Source organism: Acipenser ruthenus, chromosome 24 (genome assembly GCF_902713425.1).
Source record: "Acipenser ruthenus chromosome 24, fAciRut3.2 maternal haplotype, whole genome shotgun sequence".
Lineage (NCBI taxonomy): Eukaryota > Metazoa > Chordata > Actinopteri > Acipenseriformes > Acipenseridae > Acipenser > Acipenser ruthenus.
In genome coordinates this window covers 3,874,475-3,901,999 of record NC_081212.1, presented here as the reverse complement: position 1 = coordinate 3,901,999, position 27,525 = coordinate 3,874,475, and the positions used below count along the sequence as shown (strand labels likewise).

The 27,525-nt window shown below is 38.7% G+C and overlaps 2 protein-coding genes and 1 long non-coding RNA gene across 16 annotated transcripts in view; 2 read left to right on the top strand and 1 right to left on the bottom strand.

The window, feature by feature from the left end:
* Window positions 1-15,684, top strand: part of LOC117430560 (elastin-like) — a 59,575-nt gene extending 43,891 nt beyond the window's left edge. For 7 of the 13 annotated variants that reach the window (XM_058998083.1, XM_058998085.1, XM_058998084.1 and 4 more), the window contains 18 exons: window positions 600-641; window positions 2,790-2,834; window positions 3,169-3,198; window positions 3,794-3,820; window positions 4,025-4,054; window positions 4,317-4,340; window positions 4,639-4,659; window positions 5,703-5,732; window positions 6,131-6,154; window positions 6,898-6,930; window positions 7,408-7,455; window positions 8,061-8,111; window positions 8,491-8,523; window positions 8,789-8,830; window positions 9,163-9,195; window positions 12,599-12,634; window positions 13,238-13,291; window positions 13,763-15,684. In XM_058998083.1, coding sequence (XP_058854066.1) covers window positions 600-641; window positions 2,790-2,834; window positions 3,169-3,198; window positions 3,794-3,820; window positions 4,025-4,054; window positions 4,317-4,340; window positions 4,639-4,659; window positions 5,703-5,732; window positions 6,131-6,154; window positions 6,898-6,930; window positions 7,408-7,455; window positions 8,061-8,111; window positions 8,491-8,523; window positions 8,789-8,830; window positions 9,163-9,195; window positions 12,599-12,634; window positions 13,238-13,291; window positions 13,763-13,812 — 653 coding nt within the window. In that variant the 3' untranslated portion in view covers window positions 13,813-15,684. The remainder of the gene's footprint in view (window positions 1-599; window positions 642-2,789; window positions 2,835-3,168; window positions 3,199-3,793; window positions 3,821-4,024; window positions 4,055-4,316; window positions 4,341-4,638; window positions 4,660-5,702; window positions 5,733-6,130; window positions 6,155-6,897; window positions 6,931-7,407; window positions 7,456-8,060; window positions 8,112-8,490; window positions 8,524-8,788; window positions 8,831-9,162; window positions 9,196-12,598; window positions 12,635-13,237; window positions 13,292-13,762) is intronic. The other 6 variants (XM_058998079.1, XM_058998077.1, XM_058998078.1 and 3 more) reach the window with 6 other exon arrangements.
* A 95-nt stretch (window positions 15,685-15,779) lies between these two features.
* On the bottom strand, window positions 15,780-18,081 carry LOC131700499 (uncharacterized). The gene is made up of 2 exons (XR_009308385.1): window positions 17,735-18,081; window positions 15,780-17,185 (listed from the first exon to the last, which is right to left on the bottom strand). It is a non-coding gene; the product is annotated as an uncharacterized LOC131700499 (long non-coding RNA).
* LOC117429831 (LIM domain kinase 1-like) overlaps window positions 17,080-27,525 on the top strand; it is a 41,452-nt gene continuing 31,006 nt past the window's right edge. Inside the window, exons 1-2 of one of the 2 annotated variants that reach the window (XM_034049687.3) lie at window positions 17,080-17,217; window positions 21,790-21,889. In XM_034049687.3, coding sequence (XP_033905578.3) covers window positions 17,160-17,217; window positions 21,790-21,889 — 158 coding nt within the window. In that variant the 5' untranslated portion in view covers window positions 17,080-17,159. The remainder of the gene's footprint in view (window positions 17,218-21,789; window positions 21,890-27,525) is intronic. The other variant, XM_034049688.3, reaches the window with a different exon arrangement.

Below are 27,525 nucleotides of genomic sequence, written 5' to 3'. Positions count from 1 at the left end.
TTTCTGTAAGGAAGAAATACCAAGTGCAATTCTAATGCATCTAGGCTTCTTGCAGTCCCTTAAATGAAATGTCTTACATTTCTGGTTTGATAACATCATTCAGTTTTCTTCCATTCTGGAATCTGGAGTAAAACGCCTTTAAAAAAAGCCCTATTAACTAAGTAAGTAATACACTTTATTCACTTCTGCCACAATTATTTTTTAATGTTAAGTAGAAATCAGTAATGTTGGGCAATCTGCTGTACAGAAAACATGTACGCATTTTATATAAGAGCTAAAGCACCAACTTCTATTACTAGTTTGCTTTTGTTTTAATTTGGCTCAAGTGTTCTAAACTGCCACCATCAGCCTTATTAAAGGGATAATAATATTTAGGCTTGCAGCACAGCCTAACGGCATAGCTACTTCCATTTTCTGCCTTGCTAACAGACCTGCCCGATACACCTAAGTATCAAACTCTTCGATTAACCTTCTCTGTTTGTGGTTACATGGAGTCCAGCAGGGCTCGGGTGACCAGTAAATATGTTCTGTAAAACGTGTGTAAATCCGGCAGGATAAATAGGTCTCTTTTATAACTTTTCAAACTGTGTATTTTCCAGCTGGTGGCCCAACACTAACCCCTGGGGAAATTGACATTCCAGGTATAAAAACCATCTCTGTTCCTTGTGAGATCACAATACGCCCTCTGTAGGGTTCTAAAGGGCCAAGTTAAATGCAGTATGACATTAAAATAATTGATGACGTAACTCTGCTATGGAATATTTTTTTTTTTTATAAGTGGTTTGATTTACTGTTCTATGAATTTAGAAAATTAGTCGCTACGTAATTTGGACCCCAATTCCCTAGATTAAAGTTCTACAAATAAATACTTATTTCTAGAAAATGTTGTATTTAGGTGTAATTCTATTAGGATAATACACTAAAATATATTATTTATATATATATATATATATATATATATATATATATATTATATTATTATTATTATTTATTTCTTAGCAGATGCCCTTATCCAGGGCGACTTACAATCGTAAGCAAAAACATTTCAAGCCTTACAATACAAGTAATACAATAAGAGCAAGAAATACAATAACTTTTGTTCAAGTAAAGTACAAGTTTGACAAACCACAATTCAATAATACAGCAGGTAATAGTGATAGTTACATCAGGATATGATTAAATAGTGATAGTTACATCAGGATGTGATTAAATACAAAGTACTACAGGTTAAAAACTTGGCAGATTACAGTATTCTGAAGTACAGGATTAAATGCAGTAAAATAGGGGCTGATAAGAGCAAAATAAAGCACATTTACATGAAGGGTGATAGTGTCCCAGGATACAAACAGAGGAGTTCTACAGGTGCTCTTTGAAGAGGTGAGTCTTAAGGAGGCGCCGGAATGTGGTCAGGGACTATATATATACAGTATATATAATCTATTAAATATACTCTATTAACACAATGGGTAATATTTAAAAGGGGGGTTGGGTTGAATAGAAGAAGGCTGTCATGTATTTATTTATTAATAACCATTAAGGCCTACATCGTGAAGAGTGGGCATTAATAGTCTAGTCTTGCAAGAACAATACATCTCCATAAATACCTTCATGCTGTTTATTTCAACCTAAATTCATGGGACCCACTTGCACTACGCTCCCTATGCTGCAGCTTCTCTTACTTCTATGTGTTCTGCATCTCCTTAGAAAACTTTACCACAGTGTTTTTGCACAGTATCTTTGCAGTTTTCCCCTGCGTTTGCCATGGTTATACTGCGAATTTACCATCATGTACCCTGGTTTACCGTACCTCACTATTCTTTACAATGCTTACCTGTGCTTTACCATGCTTTCACTGTGCTTTACGGCACTTAGCTATGCTGTTACTGTGGTAAACTTTTCTAAGGGAACGTCTTGCACTCTACATTGCTGCCCCTGGACCACTCAGGCACTGCTGCCTCCCAGTGCTTGCTCTGCCTCTCTCTGCTCCCTGACACCGCAGAGGCCTGCATTCTGGTTCTCCTGCCGCTCTTCAGTTTAAAGGAAAATTTTGCATTTGCAGATCCACACAATTTATATTATTTTAATATTATCTGGGGCTGTTTTTTTTTTGGGGGGGGGGGGGGGGGTTTGCACATTTACCAACTAGCTTAAAGAATAGGTTTACCAACAATTTTTGTTAATGGTTGGTAACCTTTAGTAAAAGAAAATCCTTTAAAAATGCAAAACAAGTCGCATTTGCATTACCAGCTTATGAAACACATTTGTGAGCTAGTTATTAACAGTTAAAAAAAACCACGCTCAAAATAAACTTTGACCTTCTATCTATCCGCAGCACCCCCACATGTACATGAATAATTCACATGTAAAGCTTTACACTTTATTGCTCAATGTCAGGTGGTTATTGTAACATTGATATTGTCTGACCTTGATATAGCTTTATAGTTCAACCCTACAAGACACAAGACAAGCATACAAGGTGTCAGCACTATCCAAAAACAGTTAATTCAGGATTTATGACTGTGTTGAAAGTTATGGATGAAAAAATACTTAAACAAATGGCAGAGATGCAGGCACTCCTAAGTTTGGAGTGGTTGGGTAATCCCCCCAATGTAATGGAGGGTCAGCTGGTGTGCATCTTTATACAGCTAGAACATACAGAAGTAAAAGAGCCATAGTTGGGGACATAGTGAAAAGCCTATAAGGTGACCTTGGCATGAGAGGAACAAACCCAGAAGCTGTGTAGCACGCAAACCAGGAAACGGATTTGAAACCATGTTGTATTTTGACAGGCGGACCGACGGGTGTAACCACTGGGGGCAAGCCTCCTAAACCCAGTAAGAACTGTTATGCATTGCATTTAAATCAATGATAATTATTTCAATAACAGAGAACTGTAATTTGCAATTTCCTGCCTCATCTTCTAAGATAACTATTGGGTCAGCTTGACTAAAACTGATTTTTGCTGCTTCTTCAGGGGAAAACATTTATATAGCATGTGTTTACATGTGTGTGCGTGTATGTGTATATAATACAGTACCTGTTCAGACCATCAGTGTAATTTCCAGTGGGGGCAGATGGGGCTTTATACAATCCCATTTAATATTACAGTTTACTCAGTGATAAACAACCTCTTAAATATTAGTTGGTTTTTTTTGTTTGTTTTTTCAGTTGGTACAGGGGTTGTCCAGCCAGGTCCTGGTGAGTTCACAGCCTTGATTCTTCTTGTATTATAAATTAGGAAGAGTACGTCCCATTCCGCTGAAACGTTGGTCAGGTTTACCAAACATTTGTTCTTGAGAGATAACACCACTTTTTTCCTTAAAGAAAACACAGTTGAAACGTTATGAAACTTAGTTAAGCTCAGTTAGGCAGTTCTCTTGCACATAAGAAGTAAAGTCAAATCATTTTTGTATTCCTGTTTATCAGATTTTTTTAATATAGTTTACATTTGTTTTATATGCAGTGAGACTTTTTATATGTGCATTCTTACACAATTGCAAAAATATATATTTGTATTAAATATTAATAATTTTATTTTACGGAGTGATTCGAACCAGTTGAAATCTACTGGCAGAGTGTTTTTGGGGTTCCTATTACCAGTACACATTCTATTGCCAGTAAGAAGCACTTAAAAACTCTGCTGTCAGGAGTATAACACCAGGGCTGAAAAAAGAGAAATACTTAGATTGTATTGACTTTAAGTGAAATGGGTGGTTATATTAAAAATCCTACTGGTAGTAACCTGTGCCTTTATTTTAATATTAATATTTTATTTGTATTGTTTTTCTGAAAGGTACAGGGGTCCTGCCTGGTGACGGAGGTGAGTGCTTTCTTTACCTCAATTTATTTTGTTGGTTTTAGTCGAATTTCCTGCCTATTTTCTCTAATCTAAAATAAAAGGTTATTTTAAATGACGGTCATAACTATTCAATTTGTTCGTCCATTGGGAATTCAAAGTCTTAAAACTGTGAAACCAAAACAGCAAAAGTAGTTCAGCTGTGATTATTTATATTTTGTTTTCCAGTTGGTCCGGGAGGTGTTCAGCCTGGCACTGGTAAGTAGATTATTATTATTATTATTATTATTATTATTATTATTATTATTATTATTAGCAGTAGTAGTGAATCATAGGTCATATAACATGCACTTTAAGAGAGACAAAAAATAAATAACAGCAATTTTCAGTAGCAAGTGTTTTAACCAACAGAAATGGTTCACATTCTGAAATGCTCAAATCCTTCATAACTCAAATCCTTCATAACTCAAATATGCCCATTAAAATGAATCTATTCTACTTTGTTTTCTAATTGGTGCAGGTGTTCTGCAGCCTGGGGTAGGAAGTAAGTGGCTACTTTTTAAATGTCTCAATTTCATGCCCATTTCAGCACAGTGAATTAGTCATAAACTGGCATTGCAGGGACAGACAAACCAGGCATTCTTATACGGTACACCAAGTTTTGTACCCTTCTTATGTCTATATCTTACATAACTGTACCTCACTGTCAGTTAGCTTGTAATTGACAATATAACAAATATTTCAATGTAGTCAATTTGACTGATAATTCGATAAAGCCATCCACAATTTAAAATAAAACAGAGCTACATAATGAATGGAATTTGTGTCCTGTTGTTTTTCAGCGGGACTGGTTCAGCCAGGTGGTAAGTTTTTCTTGCTAGTATTTTCAGTTTTCAGTGGTCTCTATGGTAATGTAGCTGAAGGTTTTTTCGCCAGACAGAGAGCTGCAGAAATCACAGCTGCATGCACAGTGTCTTTTTCTTTAGTGCACCAAAATATTTGTCATCCCACTGGCCTGTAAATGCTGCCACCTGATTGCCTTCATGCCAGTTTCTCAATTTGCACAATGTCAATTATTCAGCTTTCAAAGCTTTCCTATGCTGTATCAATCTGAATAGTACGAGTTTGAATAAGCTCACTGTGGCGGGATCATAAATACAGCAGCACCATTGTGTTCACTTTGAGATAGCATGCTATGCATTGAGGACTGAGCTGAAACTCTTCAAGTAAGGCTGGATTTTTGATTGGTCTCCTGTACTGACAGTAATGAAAAAAAGGGCTTTACATTGAGATGGCTGCAATCCTTGAAAATAATCTCTTACTTTAATTTGTCTCAAATTGCATACAACCTGATCCATCTACATTTTGAGAACAATCTTTCTGCATTCAAGCAAAAGTTAATAACAAAATGTATACAGTGTTTACGAGTGCTTTTAAATATTTAAAACGTGGGGTTTGCCCAGATTTACCAAAGAGATAAAAAAACATATATATTGTGGTGTCACTAAAAAGCCCCTATACAGTATTATATGACTGATATACTATATGTAGACAAGTACCCCATAAGCATCATCATAATAAGAGCTGGCGTTGCTTATGATACATGGCAGAATTTCAGGAGTCTGGGATCATGTGGTGGGATGCTTTCCCCAGTCCCACTGGTGTGATTTGGAATGACACAGTATTGGGAATCAGTAATGTGCCGTGACAAGGAATAGGAACAGGGATTTCAAATTAGTATTACTGACTGTAACCCTTTGCCCTCATTTTACTGCAAAGTGCTAGTATTGACAGACAGTCCAGCTGCACATTCACCACTGTCATTATTATGTAATTTGATGGAATTTACAAATAATTAAATTTGCATTGAATATACTGTATTTTTTTTTGTTTATTTTTTCTCTAGTCGGTACAGGACTTGTTCAGCCAGGTGCTGGTAAGTAAGGTTTTTTTTTTGTTTGTTTGTTTTTTCCGTGATTTCTTGTTAGGCATATCCAGTTTGACCTGAATCTAAATACCTATAGCTATGATCTCGACCTTTGTTTGAGCATTTTATCATTTCCACCACACGGAGGAGCCAGAATCCTTTATCAGCTCTGACAGCTCAGCTTTTTCACAATCTCCCCCAACATGTTCATAACAGACTAAGAGTAATGTAATATTAAGTATACTTGTACAATAATAATACGAGTACTGATCCATGTGAATACATTTACAAAAGCGTACTCTATAACATGGTCCAAATTGCTAGATTGAAACTTGTGTTGCTGAAGTAGTGTATGCTTTATGTACTGTACATAGATCACTTTTCTAATGCTTTTTGATCTTTTGCAGGAGCTAAACCTCCAAAACCTGCAGGTATGTCTTCAAGTTCCTTATCAATTTGTTATATATATTGTCATGTGCGTAATGTACTGCAACTCTCTATGAAAACCCAACCTTATTTAATGAATCAGAGCATGCACTGAAGAACAGTCTTTAAATAAAGAAATACTGTTAAAGAAATAAAGAAATCTGTATTGCATCCAATGTAGGTGATCCTAATTAGGAATACTGATGAAAACTCATTTTCATCAATTCCATTGAATGCAGACGTCATGGGATTTCTGCATGGTATCTTCTTACAGCCTTTTTGAATAATGTTATACCACTGAGATATAGATTCAAGGTTGCAAACCTGCCTAGACCAATTAAAATTTAAAAAAATCTGTCCGCGGCTGATTTTTTGTTTAACTCTTTCAACTCTGCAGATCTGTAGTTCAATACTTATCTAGGAAAGATAACTCCGCTCAAAACTGTACAGCGCTCTAGTAGTATAGGAAAGATAAACTCCCTTCAATCACTCAAAACAGCAGACCAGAAAACAAACGTAATGTACTAACTTATGGCCATTTTTAAATGTATTCGAAGTAGAAGACACTGAAACTATTTAATTAGTGATCCTAGGAGGTTAATCCTTCTGTAAAATTGATGAGTGAAACAGCTGACAAGCATCCTCAGTGTTGAGGATCTTCTTTCTAATCTGTCTAAAGGAGTCTGTGATATACAGAGACAAACTCCAGAACAATGAATGCAGCCCTTTCCTTTGTATCATGATTCAGGTGGATATCCTTATGGCCAGGTGTATGGAGCAGGTATGCAGAATGAGAGGGCAGTGCAATACTGGGATTGAGAAATCCCTTCTCAGCACTGAAGAATGACAGTTTACAAACATACTGGTGCAGGCATATGCAGATACATACATAAAGGTCATGGTATCATAACTTTGCATGCAAGTATTAATAGACCGATAATATCTTCTGATGACTCGGTATACAGTACAGTATAAAACACTCTGACTTTGTTCTGCACAAACTGGTGGAAATAAATGAAGCCATACTGCATCATACTTTTGACGTTTAGCATCCAGTCAGACAAGTAATACAACTGAAAGAAGCCTTTTGCTTCGAGGGAGTGTTCCAGTAACACCTAGGGGTTGATCTGCATTTCAGAACCAGTAAACGAAAGGCAGAGTTTCATTTTGGAAAGCTAAACAAGATTACTGTAAAAGAAGCAAGTTACATACAAAAATGCGAGTGTGAGTGAAGTGTTTCTCTCCTGCTTTGTTTCAGGTGGATACCCCTATGTGCCAGGACTGTACCAGCCTGGCGTCGGAACAGGTATGCGCAGCACTTAAAGCAGTTTTTATGGTCAGGTGGCCCTGCTTGGTGTTATCTAGCTTCGGTGTCTGTTTGTGTTGCATGGATATGTGCCCTTAAAGCATTTTACCATCAAGCACGGTAAAGCACATTGGGGTATGGTCAAGCATAATATAAATTAAACAATAATAAACTACATGGTAATGCAGTGATGGAAATATATTATCTGGGTGAGTTTGAACATGTTTATTTGTGTGTAAATGTTACAGTTACTCATCCAGCACATGTTCCACAAACAGAGGCCCCTGAGATTCAGACAGGCCGATTTTCATTTCACATCGTTAGAGAGAAGGAATGTACTGTAACTCCCTCTCCCAGTGGGGCACTATCTGAAAGCTGTGCCGGAAACGTTATCAGTAATAGCTTCCTCGTTGGTGACATACTTTATTTTAATAAAACTGAGGCCAGGAACATCGTCCACCAACTGCCAACTGGCCTTAAGATTGTCGGACCTGTGAGATATATTGACAGGGCAAGCAGGCGGCTAGATTAGCTTGAGTGACCATCCCTGCTGCTTACTGTCCTGCAAGCTCACTGTTAATCGCAACATATTTTTGTCTCGACAGGTGTGAGGTATCCAACTGGTGTGGGACTGGGAGGTAAAGGGCCCAAACCAGGTATGCTTTATATCATCTTTATATTAACCATAAATAAACAGTCACTGCATAACAAAACAGCAGCACACACAATTGCCTCGCCTTGTCAGTGGGTTGAGGAAGTCATTCTTTCAATATCATTTTGCAGGGCAGGTAGTGGCTGTTCATTTTTTTAACTGTCTGCCTGTGTTATTGGCTTTCACTCACTTGATTTAGTCAGGAATAAAAGGGGCATAAGTGTCCGAAGTATAGTTTTAGTGCCCCCCCCATCAGGTACCATTATCTTAGGTCCTGTAGTATTGAGACTGTGAAAAATGGAGACTTACAATTAGAGCCCAGCTATGAGAATATATTTAATTTGATATCTATTTGGGTTTGCAAAATGTGCTTTTTTGTTCAGGATATGGTGGCTACGGCGGTGGTTTACAAGCAGGTAAGAATGCTTTTTGAGCATTAAAATAAAATTATCCATGTTACCGAGTTAAAGGGATGGCATTATGTTGTGTGGGAGGGCTAGTTTTCTACCAGAAATACAGATTGTACCATAATCCTTATTATCTTCTACTACACATGTTTTGGAGACTATGTAGCCTCCCACACTCAATGATCTCCCCCTGTTCCTTCTTATGGAGCACTGTATCATGCTGCCTCTAAATGACGGGGGACTAGCCGGCTAACACTGTGTATTTTTGGCCCAGGTGGAGTCCCAGGTTACGGTGGCTATCCACAGGCTTACCCAGGTATGTGCTTGAATGTCATATACAGTAGCAAGGTCACAGCCAAGTTATTGAGGAATGTTATATAATGGTATATAGCAGTGCTAGTGTGGCTTTCCCATTGCCTTATGGAAATGTATTGTCCAGTGTGCAGTGACTTGGTAAGTCTGAAATAACAGGCAATGCATTTTTAGGTTTTGCAATGCAAAATATGCAGTGAGCTCAAAGTATTCAAGTCTTATATTAACATGTGCAAAGTCCGTGCTTTCCCATATGATCCGTGCAGTATGTAAAGACATGCTTGTGTAGGTTTGACTCTTGTAATGGTGATTCTGTTTACTCGTGTTTTGGATTAGGAGCTGGAGCACAGCAGAAATGCAGACAGGCAGGTATGCAGGTCACACTGGCAACGCCTCTGTCACCTCCCTGTTTAACAAACCCTGATCAGGAAAGGGGGGCTCAAGCTTCAAGGAGAGGGGAGCTGAAAGGCCAACTTCATTTCAGGGAATGTGATTACCTTCTGCAGGTATCCTGCAATTGAATGTCTGCAGGATACCTGCCCTGCAGTAGGGCACGAGAGAGGCAGGGTCTGCTACTGTTCACTAAAGCAGTTGGTTGCGATTGCATAGGAAATGATGACCTGCTTTATTCATTATTACATTTAACCATTTGGAATCTCTCCTTGCTTTACATGTATACAGCAGCTGATAGAGGCTACTGTTTTGTTTTCATATAGATAGAGCTGTACCCTGTCAGTCCCTGAATTAATTTAAACTGGTTTTGATTTTCAATGAAAATCATACACTGTATTTTTATAAGTGCTGCATTACGTGATGTCTCTGAGATTCCTCTGAGATTAAATGGATTATAAGATGATACACAGAATAAATGATATTACATTATTAGTGCATTTGCAGGGGCATCGTCAATTCAAATCCTTATGTACAACAGCCGTAGACGTTGAGCACAAATTCTTATTCACAGCGAGAGCCTGACCAGATTTATAAATCTGTGACACTCTGATTCACATTTATTTCTCAATTTGAGAAAAACTCAAAATGTCATTGGATGAGTGCTTCCTAGGACTCCCCCAAGGTATCATAAATATGCCAAGGGTGCTGGTGTAATGGAAGAAGATATTGAACAACCTGTTTGCACAAAAGAGCATGCTTGATTTCTCAGTATATGTCTTATGATGTGTGCAGTACATGCATCTTTTCAATGCAGCAGTAATGATATTACAATGTTACTGTGCTGTAGTTGAATAATGCATTACCCATACATTACCCATTTTTCACAAATGTGATATAGCATACCTTGAATAATACATACACTTTACTCTTTGCAATGCAGAGTATTGAAATAGAATTATAATAGACAATCTGGACCTTTAGCAAATAACTACTTGTAAGCATTTTTCAATCAATGTTTCTGTGTTAGCTATTCTTACACTATTACAGTTACACTATTGCAATATGCTAAAACACTGAAAGATAGATTATGTATCGCCCTGCAGATATGAATTCCAGACTGTTAAAACAATACGGGACATAGCTAATCAATTATGTGGTCTATTAGAATGATCTAAACAGATATCAATACCTCCCATTTTAACACTCCTATCTTTAGTGATACCAATAAGGGGAACATACCAGAAATTTCAGTTACTCTATTTAGATCCAATAATTTAAAAAGACCTCTAGATGTGGCATTGTAGCATTGTTTTCCATGCAGTTGCAATTCGTTGTAGTAAATTCACATGTGCCCTACTGTTAGCGGCGTTTCTTGTTAATATAGACCTGCTTCTGAACCGTGAGATGTTGGCCTTGAAGCTCACCTGGGGTTGAGTTGTCCAGCACTGTTGCTAAGCTTCAATAACTGACTTACCCTAATGAAAATAGTTTAACCCAGTCCATGTTATACTGTACATAAAAAGAAGAGTCATATGGAGGTAAATTATCACTGTAACATCTCACCTTCATGAAAACGAAGTTCATTCCAAGTTCAGCTCCTGCAATGTGATTTTTAACAACTAATTTAATCTAAAGGCTTACGTTGGCAGCAACTAAAACATCTGTGTATAACCAATAACTATGTGGTCATCTGATACATCAGGTAGAGTGCTGAATACGGGTGAGTTATTGGAGAAAGTCCTAGCATGCGATTATGCACTCTACTTGATTGAAGACACTGAGATCCGTGTTTTAAGAAATATAGCTGACTGTCAGTCTGATGTATGAGTTACAAAAAAGCTGCACGGATGTGTTCTGAAACATTGTTGACATGCAATAAGTGTGCTCTAGATAGGTAACAATCTGCTTGTATATATTTACAATCGTTCAGTATTATTATCTTTTAACTGCTGGGGGTGGTTGAAATGACCCTGCCAAGACTTTTGAGTTCTGGGATAACCACTAATTAACATACTGCTTCCTCTGATGTTTGGCATCTGAAAGAACGTGACTGTTGTCATGGAAACCGACAGGCAAAGAAGAGCAAACTGTCCTGGACATTGCTGTTGAGTTCACGGAATGTCCTTGCTAGATCTGCAACCAAAATGCTTTGTGCAAGTTATGGTGCAAGTTATTTTGAGGAGATATTTTTTTTTAAATTCACTGCTTTTTTGATGATTTTTTTAATGTCCATGTTCTCTGTGTTTGCATTACTTTTTACTAAAATGCTTTTTTTCCAGTTGGATTGTACACCTACTGTAGTCTAATGAGACATTATAAAGCATGTACAGTATATATATATGGATTTCAGTTGTAAAGTAGCATATTGGTCTCCTGCCAAGAGGACGATAAAGAACGTGCTCGGAATGGTACAGTGATCAAATTCTTCACCAAGGATTTTATTTGAGGGTGCCCAACAAGGATTTTAAACTAAGATTTCCAGACCCTGGGCTTTACCAGGGTTGTTTCAGAATCTCTTGTTCTGAAATGTAAATTACAGTCCTTGCATTGCTTCAGTAACCATCAGCCAATTGTTATTTACCCTCTCTGCTGGAGAGAGCTGGCCACTTCCTACTCAGAAAGCTGATGTGCTGTTTAGAGTCAATCTGATAATGCAATGCCTCTCTATTTTAAGGTCTTTAATTGTCCTGCTGGTGCAGGCCTCTCAAGACATGTCTGGGTGGTGATTAAATTGGATTAAGTTACAGCTAGTTGTGTGGCAAACATTGCTATCAGCTATTTCATGCACAGAGCCACCTGAAATATACAGTATGTAGTTAAAACAGGGCTTGACTTTTGCTTGTTTGCTGTTTTACGTCAGTAGGCCGCTTGGAATGCTGTGGAATAAAATTTTCCATACCGATTTTATGGGATGCCTTTGTCAAGAAAATGTTGCATTTCTGCTGTTTTTTGATCTCAACAAGTGAAGTCTTCTTAAAATATATTGTGTCTGTATTTCCCTTCTCTGTTTCTAATGTTTTGCAGCATGGCAACGTGGCCTACAGTTCTTACAACCCTTTACTTTGCTTTCAGAAGAAGTTGATATCTTGATTATATTTTAGCAGGTGTATGTCTAGTGCTAAAGTATTTTCAAAAATACACACATTAAAAAGCATTTGCATTCATGTAATCTCATTTTAATATGTGCTGTGGTGCTATTTTGTTCCTCTGTTGGTCTTCATCTGTACGTATCGACACATACCATTTGACTGCAGTGTACTGTCTGTAATGGACTGCATGTTTTAAAAGGTTGCTGTTTATATTTTTTCTCTTCAGTCCTCCATCTCCCATGACTTTTTCTACTTTTCAATTAAAACTGGAAATCATTTTGTTTTTATAGGATATGGGCAAGTTCCTGGCCAGCTAGGGCAGCAAGGTAAGTACATTTTTTTAAAAATATAATATCACATATAATCTGGCATTTCCAATGAAAGCTGAACTGCATACAGGATTACTGATGCGGCAGCTTCCATATAATTACTTTTTTGATGGTTTCTTTCAAAGTCCCACACAGATCTACCCACTGCAGTTGCAGAGCCTGCATTATGCATTATGTTTGAACAATCATGCGTTTGAACATTAAGCCTTAAATTCTCACATCTTTAGGATAGTTAGACAGGGGATTACCAAAGCCAGATGTACTTTTTAATCAAAAGCTAGAGCTTAGTTTTATTACTATTTCTGTTTAGTATTTGAGTGAGACAGGTGTTAAGCTGAGGGAACACGAAGCCACTTCTTCAGGAACAGCGGCTTGAAACCTGGTTCCAGGAGACCTAGTTTGAGGCAACCTTGCAGTATTAAACCCCAAGTCTCCCCTGGTGTGCCATGCAGTGGCCTGAAACCTAGTCTCCTGCTGTGTAGTGGTCTATTTATGACTCGTGGAATATTTGAATAACTTCTGCGGGGTGAGTGAGTTAAGGCAGCAAAGTCCTCCAGTCCTACAGCAGGTCGTGTCTGATTGTTCCTCTCACTGTTTCAGCTAAACCCTCCAAACAGTATGGTGGAGCGATGGGCTTGCTGGGACCATACAGAGGTAGGCCATACCTACAAATGTGTTATTACAGCGAAGAGATCGTTTTCAAAAGCAAGCAACTCATGTACAGCAGCTGGATGCCCAAACAGCAAGATCTTTTACATACCTGGGCCAATGTTGTACTGGGACGGATGGGAGATAATTTCCTCCTCCAGCTGAAATGACCTAGGCAGTCGCTATCTAAAAGCATGGTTTGCAAAAAGAGATTTCTTTAAGTCGGTGTAGCACCAGAAATCATGTTTTTAAATACAAATACATGTTTGCATAACACAAGTTTCTTTCAAAACTGCCCATTTGAGACCCATGGAAGTGCAGAACAGGTAAGATTAAATCATTTTACACATGCACCCTCTGAAAACCTGTAAGCGAAGCTATACACACACTCTCACTGGAACTCCCTGCTGTGTTGAAATTCTACCAAGCACTTTCTAATCTGCTTTTTTTGTTTCTTCTTGACTCTTGTTATCTTAGGGGGTGTTCCCTGCGCGCAAGGCAAATACTGCGGGCGAAGGAGAAAATAAAAGACCTGGGAATGAAGTGACCTCAAGAATTTATGGTGCTACTGCATAATCTAAAATGTAAATGGTGTTGCATTAAAAAAAAAAAATCCCCTTTTTCGTGTACAAAATAAAAAATGACACTTGGATAAAGGATTTTTAAGCTTGGTTATACCAGATAAATATTAAATTGGAAGGGAAGGTCATTAAAATGCAATACACCAGGCCATACCCTTGTGAATATCGTTATACTACTTATGCATACTGGCAGCATATACTTGAGATAAGTGTACTGTGTCTGTAGTATACTGCTTTCTCATAAGGATAAGCCTTGTGTAATAACGTCTGTATTATAGTGAACCTGCTTGAGTGTGTCTTTATCTCGCTTGTGCTGTCTCAGTGTAGGGAAGCCCCAGCATCAATGAAGCTTTATACATTGCCCATTTTTCACTTCTGCTGTATGCATGCATCTAAATTCTGCTTGCGTGCAATGGAAGTTTAAAACAAGGTGTTTTATTGCAGTAATGCACGTTGCTATCAGGTTACACTCATTAACAAAAAAAAACATTCTGCTGGTTTTTGAAAGCTAATGCACTTTTATACCATGCCTTTCTGATCCAGTGTAGTTTCATCTTTTAAAAGTAATTATGAGATAACGACGAAAAGAAAGTGGTTTGTACAGGTGTAGTCCATCAAATCGTTTATTAAGGAACTGATATCTGTTTGGCATTTTTAAAGACACATAGCCAGGAGCATTATGTTAGAGGGGGTGGAGGGGATTGGTGTCCTATGAGAAATACAAAAACACCTCCAGCCTATCACTAGGTAGTTCATCCAGCCCTATCCTTCATTAGCACGTTTTCATCTATTTCCTTGTCTTATAGTTAATTGTATGATGAGCTTTCTGCTCTGAAGAAGATTATAGCATCAGCATAACTTTCAACACTGAGGTGGACTCCTGAAGCTGTGTCTCCTCAACACTTATCACCAAAATAAAAAATACAGTAAAATAGTTTCGGACCATTCAAGTCAGCCAGTCACAGGTTTTTGAGCACTTCCCCATTATTTGAGCACAAATGAATTGCCATAATGCTGAACACGTTTGAAACACAGTCGCTTCTGCTCAATGAGATTTAACAACACGACGCATAACTAGTGCTTGTTTTGGAAGAAAGCAATCAAATACTGGTAACGGTCCCGTACAGTATTGTGAATTACAGTTTATAGGTTTTAACTTTATTGAATAATTTTCCCCACAAAAAAAGGGGAAAGAGGTGCTTCAGTTCATCTTGAACTCCCAGTAATTAACAAACAGTTTACACTATATTATGCATCGTGCTCAATGTTTGTGTTTTTTTAACTTTGGGTCGTGGAGCTGAACAGTTAGTCAGGCAGTCAATCTAGGCTTTTGAAATGCCATTTGTCTAATTGTGCACCATTTTAACTTGACTTTTTATATCTTTCTCCTCCATTTTTAAAAATGTGTAAATTATAAAATGAAAGCAGTACGTTTTGTTTTCATTTTGCTTGTGCAATTACTTAGCTACTGTGGATTATTAGTGTATTTTCTTAAGTTAATTCCCTGAAAAGGAAATAGGAGACCTTTTGTGATGGTGTTGCCATGTATGAGTGTGGACTACAGGCTGAAGTATAACTTGTTCTAGTACGGTATGCTTAAAGGCATGTGTAGCTCAAGTCTTCTGAAAAAGAAATGTTTGATAGAGAAGGTCTACTTGAACAAACAGACCCCTTATTTTTGCCTGGCACAATACATGGGAATGCCGGCTGTTTGATTTGCTGTATCTATACCTGTTTCTGCTCTAGTTATTTTATACCAACAGTACTGTATTTGGACTGACTTTGAGCCCTGAAATAAAAACTCTCTTTGTCTTTCAATGTTGTGTGGGTTTTTGTAATTCTGGATATTGCACTTTATATATTGCTGGGAATGACCTGTGTTTGATACAAAATGGAATATTTTACAAGAAAAGTTGTTTCTAAAAAGGCTTAGATCGTATTAATTCAGGAACAGTTTTCTTTTATAATGGTGAAAATAACACTGAAAATATGAAATCTCATGTGCTTTTTGAGATAGAAGCTTTTGGAAAAATGTCTGCAGTACCCTCAGACAAGCTCCCCACAGTAAAAGCATAGCAAAGTGTAATAAAGTATGGTAGATGCATGGTAAAGCATAGGTAAGCATTGCAAATCCCACAGAGGCATGGTTTGGTAAATGCAAATTATAAACATGTGAAAACTACAAAATGACCATGCAAATTTACTGTGGTAAACTTGCACATGCATTTAATAAACCCCTGCAGATAATTATACACTGCAGCTAATTCAAAAGTTTAACAACATAAAATACATTTTTGAGAAATGCCATCAGTCCAGAGGTCAGATGACACTGATAAAACTGAACGTCTACTTCATAAATCAGAAACGTTTTCACATTATATTGCGGCGCGATTTCACAGGTCAGGAACTGGGTTAGAGCAACCTGCTAATGGTGATGTAAATCATGAAAGCCACACCTGTTTTAATTCAACACAATAAAACAAATGCACGCTGTTAGATTCAAATTACATTTCCATTCAATAAACAGAGAAAAAATACTTCCGAAGCAAAACATATCCGAGAAATACAAACAGAAGAAAATTAATTACACTGCAGTATAAAGGGTACTGGTCTTGCTTGGGTTGATATTATATCACAGTTTATACACTAAGTACTGACAGGGTGACTTAGTACTGTACTTAAGGTCTCTGAAATGGATTCAATGTCATGATAATCACTTGATCAGTCACAACCTGGCAACATAATGGCTAAGGTCAATACATGCATTTAATATAGATAGATAGATATTATTATTATTATTATTATTTATTTCTTAGCAGTATTTATATATAAATACTACTACACTAAAAATAATAATAATAATAATAATAATAATAATAATAATAATAATAATAATAATAATAATAATAATAATAGATTAAATTGTCTTTTGTTTAATAACTGAAATGCATTTCCACTTGTTTTATTAAAATAACTGCACGTTGCACAGCATATTATTATTTCAAATGATGTGACACGCCCAGCACACTATACCAGTCATACCCTATGCATGATTGAAATCCCAGGGATAATGTTCAGTTGGCCAGCTCCCTCTCTGCTTGGCTGTGTGCTTGCTAATGTTATTCGATTTGGACCAGCCTCCTTTCATGGGGTGCCACGGGAATCTGACTGCTGACTGATTCCAGTTCTTCCGCGCTGAGGAAGCTGGCTCTTCGTTGTAAACCGCAGTCGGTGTTCTGTCAGATCACTTTGTCTGTCTCAGGCTCTTTCTGAGCTCCGGGTCTGGACGGTGAATGAGGTTGATGCTGCTGTGCTGCACCTGGAAGGACGAGCGTATGGGAGAGGAAGAAGGTGAGTTTTTTATCGGAAGATACTGTTATCAAAATCAGCGTGCCGTCTCGTGGTTTCTTCTTGCAGATCTGAGTGCGGCGAGATCAATGTCAATCGTGTGGCGCGTGCGGGGTAGATGGTTGCAATGCGAGGTTCGCTGCTGTTCTGAAAGCGGGCACACCGGTACCCCTCGACTTATCAAATGCGTCTTAATTGCTACTTAATAAACCGATGAGAATAATTCTTTGCATTGCGTGTATTGAATATGCAATTGATTTATTGTATTTTTGGGGTTCAGCCTACACATGCGTCAGACTGCTTATACTGTTTTTTCCCCACGCCATGGTACCGCACCTGTGATAGTGATACTGGGGTAATATATGAATAATAAAAGTTGCATATACTGGTGTTTCAAGAGAGGTGTGTACATTACATTAATATATAATATCTAAAGCCATGCGACCCCTGAAAAACGGGTATACCCTCCTCTCAAAAATACTAAAAACAACTTGCTGTACTTGAAAATCATTCGACATACCAATCATTCTTCAAGGTGGTTTTCTTAGGCAGTGATTGCGCAGAGTACGAGTTTGGCTGCGTGTTTCCTTACATTCTATAGATAACTGAAGTAGCACATTATTACTGGCTGTGGACTGCGGGGTACACGGTGTCGTACATTGGCGAGTTTGACTGGTACAGCTTGTCATGCACGCTGGACATGTGCTCTTTTGCGGATGATGTAGGGCGCTTAACATCCGGTCATTATTATTTTAGAGTAAGGTATTCGGTCCGCTTCAGGGTGCTGACAGACTGGTGCTTGAGACTTCGCTATCGAGTGTCTCGCACTGTTTCCGCTGTGGGCACGGACATTGTTAAGCCTCATTACCAATGCATTAGGGAGCTCTGGACTCGTGTTCAGTCTGAACAAGGTGCTGGTGCAGGAAGCAGCTATTCCTGAAATAAGTTAGTTATATAAGATGGATGGTGTGTCCTCATCTCAGACCAGTTATTTCAGTGGGGTTTTAAACAATCGATTCACTTTTAGTCTTAATCACATACTAGGTACACTTAGAACATAGACGTGATACCATCTCCATATTTAAAATGTATAATCTTTTGTTTATGTTGTTGCATATACAAGCTTCATACGTTTTTTTTTTTGTTTTTTTTTTAAATAAGCAGCAGTAGATAATGCTGTTCTCCATTTACAACAAAACATATTGTTAGTTTTAAAGCCCCCTCTATTGCTTGGTGTTTGATCCATTTCTTCAACACGTTCAATAATAATAACCAGCATCATATCCTAGACTGATGCATTAACAGTTTCTCCAGATCTCTAGCAGTGTTGTATGTAGTACACCCTCCCAGTATAATCTTAACATTATGCAAACAAACATGTTATAAGTGCTGGTTATAACAAGCTCAGGTGTGTCTTATTAAACTCATAGCAAAACCAGGAATTGAGCAAACTGCTATGCAATGAGAGTCTTATTTCCACCCATGCAGTTTATTTTATTTGTATATAAGAACAAAGATGGGAAAATGCAAAAGTAAAAACCATGCTGAAACATAGACCAATACGGCCTGCATTGCCCACAAGTATCTATTTCTGGATTCCAGTCTGCCTTGTGAAGGCATGGGCTCTTTTGTGAGGAATCTCACACAATTAAGAATGTTGGAAATATTCTTATGCTCATAACCTCCACCAGCTGCAGGTAGTAAGCAGAAGACTTGAAAGACGGAGGAAGTTTGTGTACCGTCACCTGAAACGACCTTTACGGACTACAAACAAACCGGACAGTCAGCTGGGTCTGCATTCTGCTGTAGTACAGCAAGCAGTAACCCAGAACAAAAATATCAGTACAAAACTGAGAGTGCTGTGGGGACACAGCGCCTTATTACTGGGTAATATACAGTGAAACACCTTTTATAGAACTACTGGTTAATTGAATCAACAGCACTTTGTAATACAAATGCATTCCCTTTGTTATTCAAACAACCTACCTCTTGTTGAATCTGCTGCTTGATGCGATCCAAAGGAAGGTACAGTACAGTATACAAAATCTTTCACTGTTGTTTCTTTAGTGCAACCGATGGAAGACGGTGTAGATTTGATTGCAAAGCTGTGTGGCGTTACTGCAAGTCCAATGAAAAACACTTCAGCTGTAAAGAGTAGAGAAAAAAAAAGCCCTGTTAGAAGTCGAAATATTTAAAGAACATCAATGGATCTATTGATTTGCTTTTTGAAATGCTAAACCGTGCGGAAAACTTGTTTTCTCCTGCACTTCTGAAAACTCACAACATCTGATGTAAATCTGAAGCGCAAGAAAGCCAATCAGTTCTACAGCTTTAAAGTTACCCTCTTATTTAACTTTCCCTGCAGGCACATTGTTTTGCACGCAAAAGGAGACAAATCCACATTTCCACTGAATGCATCAGGGTCTATTGATTTGATTCTGAAACAAGCTGAAAGCTATTTGCTTATCATGTTTTGTGTGCGTTAAGCAGCAAAGCAAGCAGTGTGTCATTAGCAACACGTACTGGAAGAAGAATTTTAAGCAAGACCTAGGGCAATAGAAATGATTGTTTTGTAGAACCTTTGGAGAATTTGTACTTGATTCTCTTTCGTTTTCAAAATGGGTCCCTGGCGCACTGTATGAACTGTGCATGTATTATTTTTTTTATTTTTTTTTATTTCTTAGCAGACGCCCTTATCCAGGGCGACTTACAATCGCAAGCAAATACATTTCAAGTGTTACAATACAAGTAGTACAATAAGAGCAAGAAATACAGTAATTTTTGTTCAAGTGTGACAAACCACAATTCAATAATACAGCAGATAATAGTGATAGTTACATCAGGATATGATTAAATAGTGATAGGATTAAGTACAAAATACTACAGGTTAAACGCTTGGCAGATTACAGTATTCTGAAGTACAGGATTAAATGCAGTAAAATAGGGGGCAGATAAGAGCAAAATAAAGCACATTTAAATGAAGGGTGATAGTGTCCCAGGATACAACAGAGGAGTTCTACAGGTGCTGTTTGAAGAGGTGAGTCTTAAGGAGGCGCCGGAATGTGGTCAGGGACTGGGCAGTCCTGACATCTGTAGGAAGGTCATTCCACCACTGCGGAGCAAGGGTCGAGAAGGAGCATGTGATGTATGTGATAGGTGGAGCATTTGTACACATCTAAATAGCTGTTACAACTGGTTTTACTTCGTTCTACTCTCATGTCAGCCAGCCTGTGACAAAACGTTGCCTGGATTGAATGTGCTGAGATGTAGAAGCAGAGATCAGGGTGAAAGTATCTCAGTTTTACTGGGATGTCGTTGAGTGCGATGCCATCAAAATGTACTTCACAGCGAATGGCTGCTACATGGCAAGCCCGAACTGAAGGCATTGTGACAGTAGGCGGGCTGAAACAGATCATCTGTTTAGGTGATGCGTTGGCTTGCTGTTAAATCGTTTTAATAGGCTTTGTGATTCGTGCTGATTGAAATGCAGGACACAGGGCTGGAGAGTTGAGGATGGGAGGGATACCAAGGTTTAGTATACTGCTGTCTGACACTTTACGACTGTTCCAGTTCAATATGCTCTGTTCTCTGCACTACAGTCCAGTGCACACTGGATATCTCATACTGAATTGCTTTACAAAAGGAGACTGGAAACGTATACATTTCATCTTTTTGTATTGATCCTGCAGGTGTTTATCTCTCAATGGGTGATTTTTTTGACCCACTTATTAATATGGCAGGGATGGAAATAAGACTTCTATTGCAAAGCACTTTCACCCACTCAAGGGTTTACTATGAGTTTGATTAGCCACAGTGCATAGGTAAAAAGCTCTGGTGTGTTCTGTTGAACTCATAGTAAAACCAGGAATGGATCAATGGCTATGCAGTGGGAGTCTTATTTCCATTCCAGATATGGCTGCATATACAATTTAGAAGCTCTGTTTGTGGCACTGCAGCCACTCTGGGTGAGTAGCTCCTTACCCAAAGGATAATCGGCAGTCAGTTAGTGTCTGTGCAGTACCGGCAGACTGCTTTTCCATGGGGCGGTACATGTGACCACACTTGAGAGACTGTATCTGCTTGTTTAAGGAGGCATGTAATTTCTCATGAATTGATTATATCCCTTAAATGTATCTGGAAACGATACAGTATCTGAATTCATATTTAATAGAGGTTGAATACCTGTTACCTCTTTATGTCAACTCCCCGAAGACGTCGTACTCTTTCCATCGTAGTATCAAGATGGAATTTGATAGCCTTTCTTTCTCTGCTTTTAAAGATCGTATTTGAGAATTCCTAGATTACCTCCTGCCAATGCTTCTCCTTCTGTCCACACAAACGAATAGATATGACTTATTTATTCTGTTCTTCGATCTCTGTATGCGGCGGATTATGTTTGAAACACACATTTTTATTCAGTTGTTTGTACATTGTAATTTTTTTCATACATTGCAATTGTCTAATTTATTGTTTTCCAGGATCCCCTTGTAAATGAGGCCCCGGTCTCAATGGGTAAATAAATATACATGCAATTTTAATAGCCCTCCCTCCCTTTCTTTTTCTTTCTTTCCTCAGCAGGAGTACGTTTACCCGTGTGTGCGGGGTGCAGGCACAGTATTTATGACGACCAGTACCTCCAGGCACTCAACACAGACTGGCACACTGTCTGCTTCAGGTAGGAGCACGAGAACTTTCTTCCAATGTTGCACTGGGCATGTTGAGGAAATGAAAGTGCATCAAGGGCAAATTTATCAGCTTCTCTCCCTTGAAGGTTGTCAGAAAAGGCGCTTTTTCATGGAGCTGCAAAGAGGTTTCTTGCAAGGTCAAGAAGACGTTTTGATTTCCATTACCATAGAAGATGGGCTTCTCTTTTAACGTCTTTGCATTAAAGCGGAAATCAGCCTTTGTAGTCTTTTAGTTTAGGGTGTGTGGTTAACCATTCCATCACTAATCCTATCAGGTTAAGCATTGCTGAGTACTAAACAGTTATAATGGGATGCTAAGAAGTGTCCAGTTCTGTATAAGTCCTAAACCTGCTCTAGGTTTATAATCGTTTCGGAATGAGGAAAGCACTGTAACTTCCTGCATAATAACACTGAATACACCAAATGTATCTAATGCAAAATATATGTAGCTTATTTAATGCAGCTAGCCTGGTTTAATTCAGTATTTTAACCTTTGTATCTGTGTGCCAGACGCTCAATTCCTGTTTTTCAATTTCAATTCCTTGTTTCAATCAATTCCTAATTCCAATTCCAGTTCAAAACTGATCAAAACTGCAATGAGCAGTATTCTGTTAAAACAAGCTTCTCACAGTGGCAACACATTACTTCAATTGAAATCACTCTTTGTCGGTTAAATTAGCTTCAAACGAAAGCAGCTGAACAACCACAACAATTAAGTCTCTAAAAATATCAATACACTTTGCATGGGCGTTTGTTTCGATAACATACTGTGAGTGTTGGAAACTGGTTGCAATGAGTGATGGTCAAATCTGTGCTTTTTTTGGCATGTATAGCGAGTCACAGCCAGCCAGCCCTTGAATCTAATTAAATCTCTCGCCTACACAAGCAGCTGGTAGAGGAATTGTTTTATTAACCCCATTCATGTGTGCAGTAAAAACACAGTCCCTCTAATAGCGATGCTCCTCTGCATACCCGTAGCAAAGGCAGCCTAATGGAATTACTTGGTGGCAAACAGGAGCATTCCCCTACACTGACATTTCTGTCTACTCTGTCTGAATCATTTCTGCAATGAAATTGCCTGCAATTGAGTGACAGTTTGAGGCAGTCTGATACTCTGCCAAGCACTCAGTTGGACCTTGTGTGTGGGCTACTGTAGCTTATTCCTAAAATGACGCTTGTTGTACACAATTGTCACAGTGGGGCGGTAAGAAAGGTGATGGGATATATTAGTTCAGATTGATTGTTTCATTTTGTGAACAAGGAAGCAGTGTTAAATTCAGCTTGATCAGATTAGCATACAGTACAGTAATTTGCCGTTTCTGCTTTTTTGCTTGTTCCATTTGTGAAACGTTTTATAGCATGAGTTTGTGTCACTCGAATGGAAAATTGGAATTGAGTTGTTGAATTCAGCTTTGTATGACTGTAGTTATTGTTGAATATTAGGATAAATGGGCATTGTGTAGGTGATGGAAGAGGTGATGCTAGAGATGCATGTGACAACAGAAACCCTTTCCTAAGTCATTTTGTGTGGTGTATTCATTTAATGCTGTGTTTATTCAGTATCTGTCATATGTGGTCTGGGTTCTTACAGTCTTGATCCTGGCAATGGAAATCATCTGGCTCTTGTTCGTTTGCTCTGGTTTCACTGAATCAATTCCAGCTTGCTTCCTCAGCCTTTATTAAAGCAATCAATGCCCTTCATTCTTATGCAATGGAAAAAGCAGTAATTATCTGCTGTAGCAGATGTTAACATGGTTAAGGGCAAACAGCTTTGTATTTGACAGTCCATTCATTCATAGAAATAGACAATTCATCATTTTGTTGCAGAAAACTGAAAAAAAAATGCTGCACCAAATAAGACCAGGAGGTGTATTTTAATGAAGTGTACAGCGCCAGGTGTTGGTACCATGAATCCCTGACATCTGTCTTCAGATAATTCCACTAGACCCCACTGCGTTCAGATAATTCCACTAGACCCCACTGCGTTCAGATCATTCCACTAGACCCCACTGCGTTCAGATCATTCCACTAGATCCCACTGCGTTCAGATCATTCCGCTAGACCCCACTTAGTTCAGATCATTCCACTAGACCCCACTGTGTTTCTGGCCCTAAATGTGTCTTTCCATCCCATCCTAGCACATGTTCTTTTGTCGTGACTGTAGCTGCAATGTTAATTGGTGTACCGCATTCAACCAGCAGTGTATGTTTTCCTAAATCTCACTGCATTTAATCCACACAGTCGCCCCTGGTTCCACATTCGCAGGGTGCCGGAAGATCAGAACTTTCTCTCTGTCGGTCAGCTTTGAAACGGCATGCCTCATTTTACAGTCAAATGTGCGAGCTATCTTTGGAACTGGCTGGAGATCGTCTGTGACAGGCTGTAGCAGATTTGGAGGTGAAACAAATGAATCCCTTCATTCAGTGACTTATCCACACACACCTGTGAAAAGTATATTGTCATCCCCAATACGACAAGAGCTCTGTACAGAGAAATGAAATCCCTCCTGCAATTAGAAGTGAATGGCTAGAGGTGGGCTTTCAGAAGAAATGACTGAAATGTTGGGAATGAGAACAGACTGTTTGGCCTTTGGAGACCTTTGCCTTGCTAGCACACTGTTGGCCTCAAGGCAGTTTCTAATTGTTTCATAACATAAGCCCAACTCTGTTACAACATCACTATTCCATGCACTCAATGACAAATGACATGGAATTGTTTGTGATTTATAGTCCAGTTGTTACTATTTCATATTTATTAAGTCTGTTCCATGTGCACGTAAATGCTGTATGCATGTAGTCATTTCAGTACATGCAGTCATTTCAGTACATGCAGTCATTTCAGTACATGCAGTCATTTCAGTACATGCAGTCATTTCAGTAGGCTTCATATGACGTTAAGGCTCAACGTACTGCAGTTCTGTAGCATGTCAGGTTTTAAGAGCTTGAACATTCAAGTGGATGGCTCCAGACATAAAAAGAGCAGGCAGTTACTTTGTGGCCCACCTGTTACTGTATGTAATGAGGTTCCATAGAGTCTCTGCAAACACCATTGACACTGGTGTCCTGAGTTGTTTTGCCTTGCTTAATGGAGCATGTTGTGCCTTTTTAAAGCTGAAGCGGCTGTCTTCATGGAAGATCTGTATAACCCTGAATCGCTGCCTAATGCCCGGTACATAGCTTGTCTGATGAACAATTGCTTTTGACTTTGCCATGTTCTCCAGCAGTTCAGCCTCCTGATAGTCTCAAATCTCCAGATTGAGAGACGTTATTCCAGTGGTCACCAACGCACAGAGGGAAACGAATTTCAATTCCCAGCAAGTCAGATAGACGTGCTTTATTTCACCTGGCTATTGTTCCTTTTGCTTTTGGAAACTGCCTCTGTTACCTGTAAAAAGCAGAACTTCATGTCTACCTGTGGTTGCCTTTTCTTAGTATAGTGCTGTACCTGTAGATTTGCATATGGCTGCCAGGAATGTATTGTACTTTCAAAGTGACCGGCTTGCTAAAGGAATGAAAAAAGGCTTTGACTTGGAGTGCTCAGTACACTGTCCATAGTATACACAAGAGGGAAACTGAAATTGGAGATTTACAAGGGATCAGGACTTGGCGGTCAAGCCAGGAAACTAAACCCTTGCTGCAATCACATTGGAAATTCAGGAAAAAGGGGTCAATTCTGTGTTTTTCAATTTTAATTCCTTTTTAAAATCAATTTCCAATTCCCATTTCCTTTTATCGGAATTGATTTTAAAAAACTTGAATTGCAACTACAAAAAAAATGGACCCCAACCCTGTTCATAACCTTATTTTATTAATCTAAACAGTGGTGGTATTTAGATCCTCCACTGCTATTTCTATCAGTTGAATAGACCCCCGTATATATTGGGTCTTCACCATGCTGCTGATACAGAGCAGTCCGTGGTACTGGGGGAGCATGCAGCCGCGCTCTGGTGCCTGTCTGACATTAGACAAGGAGAACGGAGTCACGATTCTTACTTCAGCCCCACATTGAGGAGAGAAGCCTGTTCTGTCTTTGAGCTTAGAGCTTAATGTGGCAGCCTGTTATTTTGAAGGAAAGCAAATGATGGTACAGTATGTCATTAGAAATAATGATGACACTGCGATCTCTCTCTTTTTCTTTTTATTTATTTTTTTTAATGGATGGAGACCACGGATCACATTAGTTAAGCTACGTCTTAGTTGGTGCTTATCTTGGCGAGAGCCGAGTTCAAATCAGCATGACGTTTTAACATCTACTCTCATGTAATGGAAATCATGACAGTTGAGGCGGAGTGCATTGGAAATGAGATTCCTTTGAAGTTTACTGTGTCCTTGTCGGTGCTGCAGCTGTAATTTAGTCAAACCTGAATTAAACCACCTGTCTAACATGCCTCATCTATAGTGATGAACTGTCCCTGTTAAAGTGGGCAAGTGGCCCCCTGAAATAGAAATGTTTATATTGGCGTTTAATCAGACTTGTTATATCGTCTGCACGAATACAGTATTCTTTTACTGCTATCCATGGCTCTTGAGACTTGATCTCTATTTTCTACAGGAGCCCTAGATAGTGGTTGCAGACTAATTGGATTGTTACTGTATCACCCACCTGCTCTGCTGATTTGAGTGGGGTTCAAACCGGTGTCCAGAGAGCAATTCAATGGGAGCCACTGACCATGCAGTGGTATAATTCTGATATTCCACCAGCAGTGGTATAATTCTGATATTCCACCAGCAGTGGTATAATTCTGATATTCCACCAGCAGTGGTATATATGTTGATAGTTTTTGAAACAGAACGATCAGATCATGTTTTTATCTCGGCTTGTTCATGGTTTGGGATTATCAAAGAGTTATTGATGCCGTTAGGTACAGTATCAAGTTTTCCTCTTGCTGTCAGCGTATTGGTGACTTAAACAGCATAAAAGGGTTGTTAACATTCTTGAATTACAGCATCTGAAACTTGGTTAAGACAGCTTATCCACTGCACTTTGTGCAATAATTCCTTGCTGCTTTGAGTATTAGGAGTGGTTTAGGTAGGAGGATGGTGACAGACGCTGTGTTGTCTATGGGGAAAGCGCCCTCTGTCATTAATCACACCCTTTCCCCCAAAATGACAGCTAACTCAATGCAGTCTTAATAGTCTCATTTAACCTAAATGTATTTTTCTTTTAAATTCAATATTTTCTCCGTGCAGAGATGTACTGCATCGAATAAGATCAACATAATGTGGAACTAACGGACCTATTTAACTAATGATCTGTTGGGGGGGGGGGGATCTACAGTTGAATGAGTTTTTAACTGTTCCCTAAACTTACACTTTCAGTTCTTTTAAAAGTGTCTTCTGTGTCTTTGTTGCATTAAATGAAAGCTGAGTTTGCAAAGTGTGGGAATTTTCAACCAGATCTGTGGGAAGGAAGCAGGCTGAGAGGTTTCTATTTTAAGCTTTGCCCCTTCATGGTTCCAGGCTTTGGCTGAGCTTGGGGGAATTCAGCATGGGCTTCTCAGCAGTTTTTCAAAGCACCGAAACCAAATACCCTAATACAGTAACTTTGGGAAAAAAACACACACACATTCAATGAAAACTTTGTCTTGCTGTAATTTTATGTTTTATAAAAAGGAAAGGGTATGTAT